At 39.3% G+C, this 18,279-nt stretch overlaps 1 protein-coding gene across 9 annotated transcripts in view; it reads left to right on the top strand.

Moving 5' to 3' along the window:
* The window catches only part of RGS7 (regulator of G protein signaling 7), a 442,164-nt gene that overhangs the window by 342,382 nt on the left and 81,503 nt on the right, over positions 1-18,279 (top strand). For all 9 annotated transcript variants that reach the window (XM_043511436.1, XM_038397461.2, XM_043511440.1 and 6 more), the window contains 3 exons: positions 13,475-13,539; positions 15,369-15,445; positions 15,544-15,625. In XM_043511436.1, coding sequence (XP_043367371.1) covers positions 13,475-13,539; positions 15,369-15,445; positions 15,544-15,625 — 224 coding nt within the window. The remainder of the gene's footprint in view (positions 1-13,474; positions 13,540-15,368; positions 15,446-15,543; positions 15,626-18,279) is intronic.

Below are 18,279 nucleotides of genomic sequence, written 5' to 3'. Positions count from 1 at the left end.
TTTGCCCTTTCCCTAGGACACTTAAGCTCATGAGAAAGCAATAATTTATGCTCCCCTGTGCAGGGTGTATAGCATCACCAGAGAGGACAAGTTTGTTGGGTCAGAGTCTGGTAATGGTCTCACTTTCCTGGAACCAGACAGAACCTTGAGATCTGCTCTATAGAGAGCATGCACCTCACCCTTTCATCCACTTCCTCTCCTGTCTGGGAGCTTTCAACTTGCTCCTCTTTAGGTAGTAAAACATCAATGACACTGCCATTCCTGCAGTACATGGCCTGCTATCCCCAGTCAGGCTCTGCCAGTAGGTGCCGTAATTTGCCCAACTCAGTTGGGAAGTTCTGGCAGGTGAGAAAAGCAGAGTGTGAGAAATGGTGACAGATTGAATGTAATAGAGATTGGGAGAGAAGCCAAGGCAAAGCAGGATGTCCATAGTGTTTGAGGGAGAGAAAGCTACCAGCATCTGAGTTAGGACTTGGTGTTCTTGAGAGAGTTCTGGAGGAAGAGTTATACTGCTGGATGTACCACAGGCGTTCTGTATGACCTGGGTAAATCACAGACTGTATTTCATCTTCCTTATCTATACAATGCAAATAATTCTTCAGAAGGGTGTTGTGAGGCTAAACTAATATGTACTAAGTGTACTGAGATTCTCAAATGAAAGGTGCTATTAAAGTGTGAAATATGATTGTTATTTCTAGCTCTAATTATGTTAGACCAGGAAGACACCACTGTTTCTCAAGACACTGGCCATTCAGATAGCTGAAGAAGGTTTTTAGGTTTTTAGGAAAACAAAATTGGGGAAAGAGATTAAATAAGTGGATATTGATTGATAGTGGCATCACTGCTGTTGTAGGATAGAAGAGAGGGAAGAATACAGAAGATGAGGACAGGATAAGTTCACAGAGATAGAATGGGCAGGAGATTGCAGGCTTGGGTTCTGGGGAGTCAAATGAAGGAACTGGATTTTCATGACTCCACTGATTCTGATTGAAAAGAAAAAAAACAATGGTTGTAAAGTGATATGAAAGTTCATGTGTCAGACTTGGGCTGGTGAGGTACTTGCTTCTTCACGTGTGTGCAGGGGGGCAGGGCATTTAGCAGGTAGAAGACATGAGGTTAGAAGACTATAAAAACAACCAAGCAAATAGGCTGCAGTCAACTACAAATGCTAGTGAGTTAAATGTTACAGAATGCCAGACAATGGGGAAAATCAGAAATGAAATGGATAGTTCAAAATGTCCCTCAATGGTATTCACTTCTTGCAAAAATTCATTTAAGTTTTTCATCTTGCTAACAGATTAGTTCAGTGTTTTGCATTTGGTTACAAAAATGCAGATCTGGGTAAAAAAATAGAGAAACAGATATAAAACTAAATTGGCATACAGTTTCATGCTGGCAAAGATCAAATATATCTGTACAAAATTTTGAGAGAGCTTGGAATTTACTTGACAGGACAGTTGACAGGACAAGCTATCAATAGCTTCAATGCAGAGCTTCATTTCCCCATTGATATAACCAATAACTTTTAGCTTTCTCTCATTTGCTGTTTGTCTCTATTTTAATTCAAATGTACTTGTAGAGAACAGACCTTTTGTTATCCTTATCTGTTAAACAAAAGGAAAATCTGTGGATCAGAAATCTGAAGGTGACATTAACTAAACTTCTTGTGCAACTTCTATAACTCTAAGCATAATTTGGCCTTACATAAAAGATATCCATCAAAATTCCACATGTGTACTTGCAGCGAAATTCTACTTTTCAGAATCCCAAATATGCACTTCACCTGAATAATGAGTTTAAAAAAAATTCTTGATTTTTGGGAAGAGCATTGAGCCAAAATCTGTTGGTGAAAGAAACAAGCTTTCGAGCTCCACAGAACTTCTATTGAATAACTCTCATAGCAAAATGATAAAAGACAAAAACACCATATCACCCATGGGCATGCACTTCTCACAAAATGATCACTCCATATCTGACCTCTCAGTCCTCATCCTCAAAGGAAGCCTGCACAACACCTCAAAATACGAGCCTAGGAACTTAAATTCATAACTTTGCTAGACATTACAAATCATGGTCTTAATAAAGGCACTGGATTTATGTCTTATTACAACAATCTGTAACCCATTAACTCCTATTTTATGTCCTTATGACTGCAAAGGATTTAACTGGCTGCTTCACCTTGAATAGTCTCTTAAAATATATATTAACTACTTATGTTATACAATCTGTTCCACCTTGTATTTATCTGTGACATTCTGAGTATCTTTCCTAGACTTGAAAAAATGTGTAGCTTGAGACTTTGTCTCTTTCACAAACTGAAGTTGATTCAATAAAAGATATTACCTCACCTACCTACTATGAATGTTCATTAATTTTTTATCCAGGCTGAATTACAATAAAATAAGGAAATAATCCCCAGTGGCAGTATATTGCTTTTCTCTCTCTCTCTTTGTCTAGGTACAGTGGAGTCTGAAAGCTTCAGCTATCAGGGATTCTTTATGAAATGGGGGAGAAGGCAAAAAAAAAAAGTCTATCTTTTTGCATTACCCTGCAGAATTCAAGTGGCAATTTTCTTTTCCAGAGTTTTTCTTTCTAGAGATATTGTCTTTCCCAATCACAGCCAAATTCAGTCATGATACTGCTGAACGTGGCCTGTCATACCTCAGTTGCATCTGCAGAACATAACATACTAGGTAAATGCAAGCACAGACAGGCAATTTCGATCATAAACCACACTTTTATTCAGCTAATTTTCCATGTAGAACATGTTTGTCTACTTATTTTGCATTCATACTTTAAAATGCCTGTTTAAAACCTTGACCTTTTGTCTCAAACTTTCTTTCTCTAGTAGGCAGTCATTTTACTAATCTCTTTCCACTGAATAATTTGGCAAGTGGGAAGCATTCACAGAGTAAATTCAGTAATTTTTTTAACCAGATCTCAAGCAAGGGTCCTAGGAAAACTGCCAAACCATAAGCAACCTGTTTTGAGAACTATTGAGCACCCACAGCTTGCATTGACTTCAGTGAGAGCTGCATGGGTCCAGCATCTCTGAACAATCAGTCCATAAATATGAGTCAGTGGCTTGGAGCAGGCATGGCAGCACAGCATGAATATTCTGAAACATTAATAGAAATGTGTTTCTTAAAACGTAGTTCCTCAATGCTACTTGTGGGTGAGTAATGTGGCTCTGCATAGCAATACAGTTTGAATTCATAGAATCCACAGCTGGGAATAAGACCTCTTAGGTCATCTAACCCATCTCCCTGACATTGTAGGTTTGGCTCTTAGAATGGTATTACTGGTATTAGTGTCTTGCCCTGACCAGTTTTATATATCAAGCTATGGGGCTTGAACACTTCTCTTGGGAGACATCCACACCCTGATAAAATCTTACTGCCAAATGCAATCTTTCATCCTTTTAGCCCATTGTTCCTAGTCATTAGTAATGATAAAATAACCATTAGCTCTTGGCTAGTGATTTTCGTCCAGGGATCTCACACCACTTTACAAAGCTATGTATGTAGCATTTAACCTCATTTTACTGATGAGAAAACTAAGATACAAATTTAAGTGACTTTCCCAGGGTCAGACAGAGTCGATGGGAATGAGATTTTAGTCTCCAAACTTTTGTTCAGTTTTGTGCCCTAACTACTGGGTCCTTAAGTCTCACTTACTATGTACAGCATCATGTTAATGTTGTTGTACCTGAACAGTATTGTAGTTCTGTATCTTTTTAAATGTAAAACAATTGAATGCTATAGAAATTGGCAGCATATACAGAATATCTGAGCCAGTTGATTGGTGTAAGGACTGGCTAAAATGGTAATCTATTAGCATGTAGGTTAAACCCACAATGGGAAATCCCTTTTGCTCGGCACACACAAAATGAGACTGGACAAAATGCTAGTACATGTGCACAAGGGAGCAAGCGGGTATTAGCATGGAGTTGGACTAGATCTACAAGGTTTTTTTCCCAGTTCTAGATTTTGTGAATTCAAACCCCGTTGTATTGTTGTGCAGAACTATATTAGTCACCAGAAACCACCTCTGACACATAAATGATTCAGTGAAAGTCTCAGTTCAAAGCTTGCTGGAACCAGGATGCTCTGTGTTTTGTCCTGAAGCCTGCCAAATGTTGATACAGATAGATGACCACATGGAAAGCTGTCCATAGGTGCAAGACCTCTGCTGTCCTTCTACCTGTCTTAGTGAACTTTATCTTAGGAATCAGCTATTGACGTGCCTTAGCTGACGCTAACCAGGTCAGCAGAATATAGGAGGAGAGGCAGCTTTTCATAGTCCCTGGCCCCAAGAGTGACTCCAAAGTGCAAGTCTCTTTAACACAGAACTGTAATTTTTTTGTCTCATAACTGTGGCACTTAGGTTATAAGAACAAGAAGTTATAGCTGAGAATTCTCTTGTGCAGCCTGTCCAGGTGGTTTGCCAATGTTTTCATAAATGTGCATAAGAAAAGTTCTCTGGAACTTTCTAATCAAATGTGACTGAAATAGCTGTTTTTAAACATCTGTTTGCTGTTGCATTACTATAAATGCATTGTTAATCTAGGTTTAAATCCTGGCCTTTATCAATATAAGCAATGTAATTTCTTATAGAAAGAATAAATGGAAAGATTTATAAATATAATTCACAATTTTCAGAATTACTTTCAAATCACTACTTTGAATAAACTAAACTGATTTGACTATTTCATTATTAATATGAAAATTAAATCTGCCAGTCTATTAATAGGGAGCTAACAAAAGACATGGGAGTGATTTTATTTGGGAGTGGTATATGTTCACGGGGAACTCCAAAACCATTGAAGCCTGTGATAGCTGAACATCACCAGCCTTATGTAAGAGGGTGTAATTGCATTGTAGATACTTGAGACTAAATGATGAAAGTTATTGTGACCAGTTTGTTCACATAAAAACTGGCATTTTGTTTTTTATGCTTAAGTGGAAAATGAAACCTGAGTTAAGTAAGCATCCTAGAGACCAGAAATAATTAATTGCTTTATAGAAGCATCAGTGAGGTAAAGATGGAATAATTTGCACTGTAAATGGTGGTGATACTTAAATTGGGCACTTGTTACAGATTTGTTTATTAGCAGTGCAGATTTACTCTAATCTTTATCTGGCACATTCAAAGATTGCTAATTTATCTGTCCTCAGGACAGCATCTGTTTGAAATCTTTCAGAGTAGCAGCCGTGTTAGTCTGTATTCGCAAAAAGAAAAGGAGTACTTGTGGCACCTTAGAGACTAACAAATTTATTTGAGCATAAGCTTTCGTGAGCTACAGCTCACTTCATCGGATGCATCCAATGAAGTGAGCTGTAGCTCACGAAAACTTATGCTCAAATAAATTTGTTAGTCTCTAAGGTGCCACAAGTACTCCTTTTTTTGTTTGAAGTCTGTAGACCTTATTTTAACTTTTATTCTTTTGCCCTGGCAATACTGAATGTATGCATATAACTCCCGTTGACTCTGAAGCCAGGATTTGGTCCTATAGCTAATATTAGCTTTACTGAGTATTCTGAGAAATAGGTGAAGATAACATCTGTAAATTCTCATGGTTTATGTTTGTGATTAAATTGACCTATATCAGGCACTCTTAAACCAAATAAAGTGTCCATGCTAGGGTTTTTTTTCATAAATTCATAATTATTTTTATATTTTTTCCTCTCAAAACAATTTGGCAAAATCAATACAAAATGTTAGTATAAGTGAATCTTTATTTTTGGCTAAAAAAGATTTTAACAAAAATATTTAACCATGCCATTGAAAGACACACTTAAAAAATAATCTCTTGTAAAGATTTTCTCCTTCTCTTCTGCCTCACAGACAGTCAGCCTGGCCCTCAATTTCTTGTGCATTTAAAATTCTCACTGATTCACTGGAATCTTGCATAAAGATAACAGTGTCATCCCCATGGTAGTAGTGTAGATGGGTTTTCTGATCCTACTATGTGGGGTCTTCTATTGAGGTGTTGTTAGGCCTAATTGTAAAGCCCACCATGAACCCAACTAGACCACCAGTAACCTAACCTGATCCAAACCCAAATATGTCAAGTCATTGTCATATCTGACCTGACCTGACACTTGTAGTTGGGTTTTATTGGGTTCAGGTTGGGTTGCAAGGTCAGATGCAGAGCTGCCAATGTTGGAGCTAGAAGAGCTTGCAAACAGACCATGTGCTTCTGCTATTCACAAACATGCACTGCTCCCCCTCCCTGCCCCACAGCCACCCCAAGAATCCAGGCCACCAATACCTATACCCTGGTGAGGCCGCAGCCCCCTGGACCACCCAGACCACAGCCAGGGCAGTCAGGCGGTTGGACAGCTCCATCACTGTGCAGACACAGCGTAACCCCCCTCTTCTTCACCTCCACTGCCACCACCTGCCTGGCCCTGCTGCAAGAATCCAGGCACGGGGAGGGGGCCAGAGTGGGAGGGGCATTGACCTTGGGATGGTCTGGTGTCTCATGATCGATAGCCACTTACAGATCCCCCCAATCAGTACCTCAGGTTTCCTGAATTGTTGCAGCAAGAGCACCACGAAATACTCCATGCTGGGCAGTCAGGGTGAGGCACAGGGTGGGGCAGGGCAGAGGATGCCCAGTGCAGGGTCCTGGCTGGCCACGCTGCTGCACTTGCAGGTAAGCCATGTTGTGTGTCTCTCTCCCTCATCTGGAAACAGCTGATGTGAGTGCAGCACTGCCTCCCCTGGTGGTGCCACCTCCACCAGCCACTGGCCCTTCCCTCCCCCCCTCAATCCCCCGCCATCTTCTTGGGCCAATTTTAAAGCCCAACCTGAACCTGGCCTGAGTCAATCCTTTTTCCAGTCTAACTTGCACTCACCACTTGTAATTGATTCCCATTGGGTTCAGCTCAGGTTGCAAGTCTGTAGTCTTCGAAGACCCATTGAAATCAGTGGGAGTTTTGTCACTTACTCCAGTGGGAGCTTGATCAGGCTCTATCTGAGCAACTAACTAACTTCATGGCCTTAAACTTTTAGAATGGGAACTGTGGGTTTTCCACTAAATGGGTGTATGTAATGTATAAAATTAGTCCTCTTCCTTGTTCATAGTGTGAAACCTCATAATTATCTCTATGGTTTTCTTTAAAAAAAATAAAAAAAAAACATTCAGGGACTTTACATGAGCTTTAAATGATAATTGAGCAGTTGAGAGTTGAAAATGGCTAAACCCTGAAAATGGGTTATTGTGATTGAATATATTTAAAAGCTGTTGCCAAGAGGCAACATATATCAGTGAGACATGTTCAGTGATTTTACTGCTGAGCTGTCAAGTTGCCCACATTTTGTAACTCAGTTATTGTGGGTGAGATTTTCAAAAACAACATAGCAATTCATTAACTCAATTTCCATTGAAGTTGATGGGTATGTCTAGACCCAGGCCCAGAGACTTGTACTAGCATGTGTGCTAATATCAGCTAAAAATTGCTGTGTTGATGGCACTTTGAAGTTGTGGCTCGGACTGGAATTGGACTGTCAAGCGCTTCTCCGCACCAGACTTCAGAGCTCACGCTTCAGCCCAAGCTGCAACTTCAAAGCAACGTGTGCACCATTATTTTTAGAGTAGTAGTGTGAGCCCCGCTGGCATAAGTGGAATGGAACTGGGATGGGAGGCTCATTCCTAGATGCTGTGTAGACGGGCCAAATAGGTGTTTTATCATTGTTTTAAATAGATTCTTAACTTATTGCCTAGACAGATGCAGGTTTAAAGTGGGGCTTATGTCTAGTAGTTTGGAAAAACCGTCACTGCACGTTGGGTGCCTCAGAAAGCACAACCCTACTGAAAATAAGCAAACAGAAAAGTAAGTTCAGGGGAAGAGAACAAACATACTAATATAAATACCTAGCTCTTATATGGCACTTTTCATCAGTAGATCTCAAAGTGCTTTATAAAGCAGAGCAGTGTCATTATCCCCATATTATAGATGGAGAATGGAGACATAGAAAGATGCAAGGTCCAGGGTCACCCAGTACTCAAGTGGCAGAGATGAGACTAGAATCCAGGTCTCATGAGTTCCAGTCTAGCGCTCTATGACATCCCTTTGAGTGTGGCATTATTCTGTTTCCTTGTACATTTAAATTATCTTGGTCATCTAAATTTGTGGAACATAGCTCATTGATACAGTCTTTTAAAAAGTTGCTACTCAAGCTCTGTTTTTCCATGGTACTCCAATCTGTTCTAAATCATATGCTATTGCTACAACTATATAATTTGTTTTACTGGAAGGCAATCACATTGATTGCAAAATCATGTTAAAGTATACAAGCACTAAAATAAGATTGTATGTTGCAGTCCATGTTTAGCAAACTGAGATTATGAATCAGGCTTTGTTACTTTATATATAATTTGTTTTTATGTCAAGTAATTTTTATGAAGTTCTCTGTTGCATTTGGTTACTTCCAGTGAGATTGTGGTTTTATTGTAAGAGATGCTGAAAATGAATGGGCCAAATTCTGATCTTTCACCAGTGACAATCCAGTCTTTGACTGCTTTGAACTGGTTTGTAGCTGATGGCAGAATTTGCTTCATGATTGGCCCTAAGGATGTTTAGGACCCTATCTTGTCACTTATGCAGTCACATATGCAGTATGTAACTTAGAGTTTAGCACATGATGCTGTTTGCTGAAAAGGTTTGGTTCTCCTCAGTGCAATTAGTAGTATTCTGAAGGCTTTCCATAGAGCCAGATAACCAATTTGTAGAGCGGAACAGTTTCCACAGTAACTGCACCTCTGACCACGCGGTGGTCTCCTTGTGGGCACCCCACCTATTTAAATTTGTCAGCTTGACCCCTCACCCCCCCAAAAAAAGTATATGTAAAAATAAGAAGCCTTTCTTGTTAAATGCATTCCTACAGATCATACTTCCAGCTCTAGCTATATATGCATGCACAGCAGAAACGTGAATTCAAAATAGTGGGCACTCTGGTCTGCCTCTCCATAGGGGTAGTTTGTCTTCTATATTTGGTGGGACAGCTCCAGTCAGGCCAATAGGGGCATGCACTGGAGGTGCAAATTCTGTTCCTGCCAGAGGCTTGTATTTTGGGGCAGTAATGCCCCCCCAAATTATTCCCAGGTGCTTCTCACCTTGTTGTTGAACCAGCTATTTATGACTGACTGCTTTGGAAGAAAGGAGGAAAACAGTTGACTTATTTACTCCCGCTCCATGCACTACAAGCCAGGCTACACCAACTGTAGTAACTGCAAACCACTATGGTTACAGATGGGACAAGGTAAAGTCTGGGAAGTACTGTGCAATCAGTGCCTTAGGGATGCTGCAATAAATATTTTCCTCAACTCCAACTCCCATTCTTCTTAAGGAAAAAAATTACTTCTCACACCTCACTTTTCTCTTCTGTAAAAGGAGGGTGATATTTATCTTCTTTTATAAAGGGCCTTGACGTCTATGGATAAAGTACCCTATAGAAAAGTTAAAATAGTATTATTGTCTGGGAAACGGCAAACAATTCAGCTCAAATTCATGAGCTGCTGCTTCCACAAGAAGCCCTTAACAATATCCCAGAATGGCTGCATTCATGTTAAAAGTGAGAGTGCTGGCAACACAATGATGGGTGGGGGGAGGGCAATTGAACCACAGAGTTGAAGTGTCCTTGAGCATCATTTTCTTCTGCCTTGGCATCAGCAGATATGTCAGACTTCCCAGACAGATAAATCCTCCAGGGCACACTTTAGACTCTGCCTTAAGTACACTGACATGTAGAAAGAGTTTTAATGAGCATAAAAAAGGCCAGATGGTATAATCATTAGACTCCTAAAATAAGAGAAACATTTTAATACCCTGGAGGAAAGGCTTTAGGGATAAACGTAACCATTTTGAAGTCCTGGCTCAGAAATGTGCATATTAAAAAGAAGTCAGATGGAAATTTCAAGGAGACAGGTCCAGGACTTGTTGCCACAAGATATTACTGAGACAAATAAGGCAATAGAACAGCAGATGTTTTGATTAAAGGAATCTAATCCTGTTCTGAAATTTACTTACTGGGGTAAAATGACAAAGGCTGATAATCCTCATGCTTCAGGATCAGACGCTGAGCTCCAGGTGTCATACCTCTCTAATGAAGCTCATTTCAATGGACCTCACTTCTTTAAGTCCCAAAATTACCTACGCACCATACAAATATGGTGTCACATCACTTTTATTGTTGAAATGTATTTACCTTGGAAATAAAGAATCTTTAGTCTGAGGCTACAGAAAGTTATTTACACTGAAGGAAAGTATCTTATAGTATCTCAAGTTCCCTACATGATATTGTGTTCTTCTTTTTGGATCTTTATAACCATTTAAGAGTTATGCCAGGCGCCTGAATCTACAACTCTTGCTCAAGTTAAGTAGCACTTACGTAAGCAGTCCCATTGATCTGCGATGAACATATGTCTAGAAGCATGAGAATTGTTAGCCCTTTTCATTTTATTCCAGATAGTAAATGTTGAAACAGGATTAGACTATTACACTTGTGTGGGCCAGTACTGTTTATCTTGGGGTCACCATGAAATTGCCCTGGTGTAGCAGAATTAGGCAGATTGTGAGGTGTTCATATCTTCAGTTGACACATCTTGGATGAGACACAGCCAAAGAAAGGCTGCCAGACAAGTGAATCATTGGTCTGTTCTGCTATGGACATTATGATCCTGAAGAAATAACTGCTTTAGAAAGGGAGATTAGGCTGATGACAAAGAACAAAGTACAACAAATATATTGAAAATAGTTTGGGTGACTATCTTCTAAGAATATTAGTTTTACAGTAGGCCAAGCAAAAGAAGAGAGTGAGAGTTTTCTATGTGTATTTAAAGAGCTGTTAGGGTTACCTGACAGGCGTAAACTCAGCTCATGGTGTTCCTGGAACCCTCTCTGCTCATCTTAATAAATACATTTTTTTAAAATAATCCTCAAAATGTCTTAGAGCTAATGTTGACAGGATTTTTTTCCTGGATCCGTCAGTTAAGAAAATAATTTTGAAAGCAATAAGAAAAAAAAAGATGGACTGTAATGAGGACCCAATTCCGCCCTCAGTTATGTACTTGCAGCTACCATTCAACTCAGAGAGAAGAGCCAGAATTCAGCACTTATTCTCTTTCCTAGATTTCAGAACAAACCCTAAGGCAATAGTGTAAATGTGTGGTGCTTTAAATGTGCATTGAAACTGGGGCTGTTAAGTTCTGTAGCTCAACCTGCTAAATTACGTGTGACAAATAGATATATCTTTGTAGTACCTGAGGAGGGAATATCAGAGAAGACAGAGGGTAATGCTTTTGAAGAAAATGGAAAGAATACAAATGGAGAAGAGAACAGAAAAAGTAACATAGATATCAAATTTTAATTCTTCTTTCCATTAAATAATATCTGGAGCCCCAGTTAAAGCTCAGAGGCACTTGCAATGAATGTAAGTTCTCTTCTGGTTTTCACCCTGTGTGATCCCAGTGAAATAATAGATCCGATGAAGTGAGCTGTAGCTCACGAAAGCTTATGCTCTAATAAATTTGTTAGTCTCTAAGGTGCCACAAGTACTCCTTTTCTTTTTGCGAATACAGACTAACACGGCTGCTACTCTAAAACTTGAAGCTGAAGGAGCAAGTCAGACTGAAACTATTTTTAAGATTTATTCTTTTGTCTGAAGAGAATTTTGTCTCTGGGAATCTTAAGTATTATTGATTTGGCCTCCTTAAACTACAAGATTAGAATAGGTGCAAGGGACTTTTGCTTGTCTATGGACTGTAGGATTGAGTTCTTAGACGCAAATCTTTCTATCTGTGCCAGGAATGGAAATGCATTTTTCTATGTAGGGATGGGGATGGGTGGGCCAGGATTCCTTCCCTCAGAATATATCAGAGTCTAGCTCTGTGAGGGCTCTATGTCCCCAGCATAGAGTCCATGGATGGGGTTGGTGGATCCTTGACTATACAAATCAAATCAAAAGGCCATGATACCCCACAGAGGGTATGGGGCTGTGGAGGCATGAAAAGGTTATGATGTTTCTCTTCAGTCTTGTGAGGGAAAATTCTGCCCCACTCTACACCTCATTTCTGGAGGAGTCACCTGTACTGAATCCAGTTACACAGGCTTGAAATGAAGGATAGGATTTGCCCCTAAATGAAAAGTATAGGATTTGCAGTTTAATTCAATAGGAATTTTGGAAGCATAAAGGATTCTGGAGGATCAAGCCATTAATGTAATGACTTAGTGAGTAATGTTAACATCTGTCCTCTGTCTCACCTTAGTTTGATTTTTAACCCTTTTCTTTTCAGCATTTGTTGCTTGTAATATATTTGGCAAAATTCTGTTCAGTTTCACTGGTGTGAATCCAGAACAGCGCTGCCAAAGTCAGTGAAATTACTTTGGATTTGCCCCAATGTAAATAAGACTAAATTTGTTCCCAATGTTGCATGTAAAGATATGCTCCTACTTTTTCATTTTCACTCCCACGTTATTTTTTCTTAGAGATATTTTGCATACGGAGTGTTACTTTGAGTCTTTATTTTTTATTTGTATTGTTCCCTTTTTCTTTTTAATTGTGAGTTTCTCTTGTTGATGTGGATTAGTGTCTGTGCAATGGGAAAATAATAACGTATAAATAAACAATAAAGAAAAGCCTTCTACTAGTGAAATAGGACAACGCCTCCTGATAAACCTCTTAGTTCTTTTAGTCCATATGCAATACTTTAAAGATAAGGTGTCATTTAGCTTTTTAACAAATTATTTCCTGGAAAAACAAAAAAACAAAAACAAAACTTCACCTCCAACATTTTGTTTATTACTGCTATAATGTAAAGTGAGCTAAATAATTATACCATTAATCACTTTTGCAGAAGTTACACTTCAATAAAATACCATTGTATGTATTGACCTCCTTGTTCTAAAAAATTGACTATAGAGCAGGGGCGGATTAGGGTTTTGTGGGGCCCCTGGGCCACAGTAAGTACGGGGGCCCCTCCCCACTCCACCCTTTCTGCTTTCAGTCCCCCTGGTTCCCCCTCCCGGCGCTCCTGTCAGGAAAATGGGGTTGGGGTGCAGGGGCTTGCTCCGCCTGCCTGGCGCTCCAGCCCGGGAGTGGGGTTGAGATGTGGGGACTGCAGGAGCGCTGGGCAAGCAGGGGGAGCTGGGCAAGCCCCCGTATCCCAACAGGAGCACCAGGCAGATGGAGCGGGTCAGGGTGCCAGGGGCACCCATTTTTCTGGGCCCCCCCAACTGGCCAGGGCCCTGGGCACAGACCTCGTTGACCAAGTGGCTAATCCAACAGTGCTATAGAGGGAAAAACACAGAGATAAAAAGACTACCAGTCCACGTCAATGTGGAATGTGGATGACCTTGAGATCTTGATTTCTGGGGCATGGATGTTTATGAAATAGCAAGAAATGATTGATTGATTGATTGATTGATTTTATTTTATTTTATTTTATTTATTTTTGTGTGTGTTCTAGCGGTTTACCTCTGCAAGCGAACAATGCAAAACAAAGCACGGCTTGAGCTAGCAGACTATGAAGCAGTAAGTACGTGAGCCTTTCCTGGAACTGTGATGTCAAATAAATGAGATTTCCAAGCTCAGCAGAATGTAGGATAACGTGAGAAACAAAGGCCACAGCTTTTTTATAGCGCAGCTGTTTGTAAATTGAGCAGTTTAAAGTTGTGTCGAGGCATGTGACAACCGGCACTCAAGTGCTAGTGTTTCAGAATCCATAAATGTTGTTCTACATGAGACCCTGCTGTATTATATTAAGCAATGAAGATTGGCTTGGTGCATTATGAATAGAGATAGAAACAAATCCCAAATGTTCCCATAGTTTTGGGGTGCTGGGATCCAGGTTGTTGGTGCAACAAGCTATAGAGGGGGGCCAGCTGCAAAGTTTGAATTCATACCTCCCCAAAGTTCAGGGGTGTTTGGGAACTGAGACTTGGGCCCATCTTTAATCCAATTGTGCACAGATCCTTTTCCCAGCATCAGATGAATGGTGATTGGTGAACCAATCCCATGCAGTTGGAATCAAATATGTCCCAGTGTTTGCCAGAACTGTACTGCAGTGTGTAAGGCCTCCAATTATATATTTAAAGATCTAGCTTAAAATTTTCAAAAGGACTCAAGTCAAGAAGAGTCAAGTCCCATTTTCAAAACTGACCTAGACAGGGCCAGATTTTTAAAAGTAATCACTGAAATCAATGGGAGTTAGGCATCTAAATACCCTTAGACATCTGGCCTTAAGTGTCTAAGACCCATATACTTTCAATGGGCTCTTAAGTCACTTCGGTGATTTTGAAAATTGTACCTCTAGTTTTAAAGATACTAGGCGAATTTTTGCCCTGCTGTAATTCTGCTAAAGCCAAAAGAGCTACAGCAGGATGAATATGGTCCATGGTATCTTTATAAGAGTATGTGGGTTATTGATTGGATTATGAAGACATATCCCTTTACTGTTCTGCAGTAAATGTGTAATACAGTTTCAGTCAGATTATTTGATACCAAGTTCCCAAGCATTTTTTCAGTTAACCTCACTATAATTAACACAAAACGGGAGGCATAGGGAGAAATTGAGTACCTGAAACTCCCTTGAAGTCAGTAGACCAAATTCTGCTTCCATTTACAGTAATGAAAGTCCAGAATAATTCTACTGCAACCAGTGGAGTTGCTCAAGATTTACCAGCATATCTGAGTGCCAAATTATGCCGAGTCTCATAAAAATATTATTAAATAAATGTTCTATACAATAATAGACAGCTTTAGTCTGCAAACATTTTTTTATATGACCAATGGTCATATACGACCAATGGTCAATTTTCTTTAGAAGAAGTTTGTATTCCCAAAATATCTTTCTCATGTTCCAGCTGAAGTCATCTCTATACTACACAACACGAACAGCTCACGTAGAAGACAAATGGAGATTTTAGCGTGAATCAATGGCAGTATCAAGTTAATGTCATTGCTAAATTTCCAGACCTCACTATGGTTTAAAGTTGGAGCATTTCATTGAAATATTTGGAATAATCAACCAACCAACACACCCACAAAAGTTGCTGCTAGTGTGTTTTTCTGGAAGTGCCAAACTCTGCAGCAACCAACCCAACTCATTAGCACTGTGTCCAGACCTTTCAGAAGAGTTCCAAACCTTAAAGAGATGGGGGCACAGACAATGTAGACTTTGTGTTCTATCCTGTACTGTGTCAGACACTTTCCACCAAATAAATAGATTACATTTACACTAGCCTGTGCATTATGGCTTTTGAGTGCAGCATCATCTTTTGGAGGTTTTGAAGACAGTCTAAAAACTGTTAGACAATGAATAACTTAAAGCACAGTTAAAGTCATTTACACTGTATTTTCAGGAGAGTTTGGCCAGGCTACAGCGAGCATTTGCCCGGAAGTGGGAGTTTATTTTTATGCAAGCTGAAGCACAAGCAAAGTAAGTTCCTTTGAAGTTTTATTGCTGGATTTGTCTGTGACTGTTTTTAGAAGCACTACAATTAACATTGTTTCTTTAATATATGGCAACATTGACAGAGTGGACAAGAAAAGAGACAAGATAGAAAGGAAAATCCTTGATAGCCAGGAGCGAGCATTTTGGGATGTACACAGACCGGTGGTAAGTAAACATGTGGAACTTCTGGTGATTGTAAGAATTTCCAAGGATAAACATGAAAATCCATGCAAAGCTGTGATTTGGGAGCAGGAGAGAGGGACATCTGTCTTGTTTTGGGAGGACAGATCTGGTGGTGGCATGTGGTCTATTCACATTTTTTCCACTCAAGCATCACAGATATGCCCAGGTTCAGTGCTGTTTTCTGGATATGGAGATATGGTGTGGTTGGATTTTTTTAAATCAGAAAAATGTATTTGATTCAGCTATTGCCAACTCAAAGCATTCAAAACTGATGAGACAGGACCCCAAAAATCACAAGACTGGCTTAAAAATAATGTGATTTTTTAAAATTACATTTCCAGTTATTTTTGTTTGTTTTCTGAGCCTTTAGGGTGCACTTGGGTCATATTTTCAAGCTTTTCTCCACAACCATGAAGGCTTTTTTAAAAATAGAACTTGAAATTATCATGTAATCAGTTGATTTTTGGGTGCTGGGGCTTGAAGAAAAATCACCAAATATCACAGAACTTGCAATAAAAACATGAGTGTTGGCAACATTGTATTTGGACCATTGCAGCATATGTAGAGAACAAAAAGTTCTCTCCTTCCTTTGCACATGAGGAGAAGCTTAACATCAATGCCAGTTAAATAGAATACAGAGTGCATCTTGTACTGCTATCTATAAAAGGACATTGACAGGATAAAAATCCTACTTACAAAAATAAAAAGTTCTTAATTGTTAATAGAATTTTCCGATTACTACAACTGTAGGTATTTTAAAAATCCAGTTAACATTCCACTGATTACTCTTAGACAGTAAAATTAGGGTGGTAGTAGTGGTAGAGGACGTGGAGAGGGTGTTATGAAGAATTTTCAAGGAGAATGAATGAGCTTGGAGAAGCACCAAAGACTCAAGTTTGATTTATTTGTTTGAGAAAGGGTGTGGTGAGATTAGGGGAAAGACGATTTAAAATAAATGTTAAGTGGAGAAAAACATGGAAACTGTTACAGATGAGGAGCATAACATAGGACAGCATAGGAGCAGTATTGTCCACCAACTGTGGAGAAGTAAGAAGGAAGGATAGAAAGATACTTGGTATTTGCTGTCCATAGGAATGAGCTAAAGAACAGAAAAATGTATAGCGCTATTCAGAGAAAGGTGATTCTGTTTCATGGACCATTTTAATAAAAATTAGTTTTGTTTACATTTGGAATGAAAACCAAACATTTCACAATTCTCCAAAAAAAGGAAATGGAGCCCTGGTTCTGGGGTGATCCCCCAGAAGCAGACCCTGAGAGTCCCTTCTGCTGAAGACCTGCAAACTTGAGAGCTTGGGAACCAGTACTCGCAGGAGTCCCGACTCCTCATCAGATTGCATGGTGAGCTACAAATGAGTCAGGATCCTGGAAACGGAGGGACCCTGGCGAAGCAGGAAAGTTTCAAGGATCTAAGCTCCCCATCAGCTGGGCTGCCAAAGAATCAGGAGCTGGACAGATGAGCTAGTATGAAGCCAGGCAGGAGGGATTTCATCACAAGTTCACTGAAATTGAATATTTTCCATGAAAATAACTATTATGAGCTATCAGCCTTCCATCAGGGAATTTCTAAGAAGCTCTAAAAGATTAGGAGCAACTCTACAGGCTCAGGGAATCTTGCTATCTAAGAGAGACTTTTGTACTAGATTCTGAAATGGATGTAAAGATTTTGGAGACTGGCAAAGATGTGTCCTGTTCCCAGGTCTGGGTTGGGAGAGGAGTCACTGAAGTTTGAAAAGTAAAGATATAAAGAGACAATAAAGGAATAAATTACAGGAGCCAGGATGAGAGCAAACAAAGTGCGATAAAAGCTTTGCCTAAATCATTGTCAAATGTGCCTGCGTGAGATTATGTTTCTAATTTGACTAGACAGACCTAAGCATATGGGGTGTAAAAGGATTTTGGGTCTAAATCAGAAATCTAAGTTCCTGACTGTCAGGATAGCATGACATTTGAGTAGAAGATGGAGAGGGAAGCATTGAAGATTTGGCTAAAATGGCTTTTATTTCCAATGAGTAGGATAGTAGTTTTGGATAATCTGAGTTGAATTCAGTCCTATCAGACTCAGAAGTAGATAAATTTGATAGAGAGAGAAAATGAAGACATGGTTGAAATAGTGAAGGTGATACAGATTTGTGTGTACAAGGGCTGGTAAAAAAAATCTTTGAAAAATGGCTTTTTGACTAAAAAGAAAATTTGCAGAGACAAGTCAATGAAAAGCTGTAAACCAAAACCTGAACATTTCTAGGTCTAGATTAGAACATTTGGTTAATCATTAAAAAAATGTGTTTTTTTTGGTATAGTTTTTGAAAAATGAAAGAGTTTTAACCAAAATTACAAATTATTATTGAAAACAGTTTTTGAAAACCATAAAATATTTCAGTTTATGGTTTGAAAAAAGGAAAACATTTTGCAGGGTATTTTGATTAAAACAATTTCCCTCACTCTGTAATTTTTTTATGAAAAAACAATTGGCATTTTTCAACTAGCAACTAGAAATCATATCCACATATAATTTCAGAAAATAGGTGGCCAGAGATGATGATGATTTAGAAAAGAGGAAGAAGTCAAGATGTGGATCCAGAGAGATATTGTAGTGGTGGAATGTAGAAGTGGGATTC

Source organism: Dermochelys coriacea, chromosome 3 (genome assembly GCF_009764565.3).
Source record: "Dermochelys coriacea isolate rDerCor1 chromosome 3, rDerCor1.pri.v4, whole genome shotgun sequence".
NCBI classification, from domain to species: Eukaryota; Metazoa; Chordata; order Testudines; family Dermochelyidae; genus Dermochelys; species Dermochelys coriacea.
The sequence above is the reverse complement of the archived record's forward strand: the minus strand, read 5'-3'. Positions and strand labels throughout refer to the sequence as shown.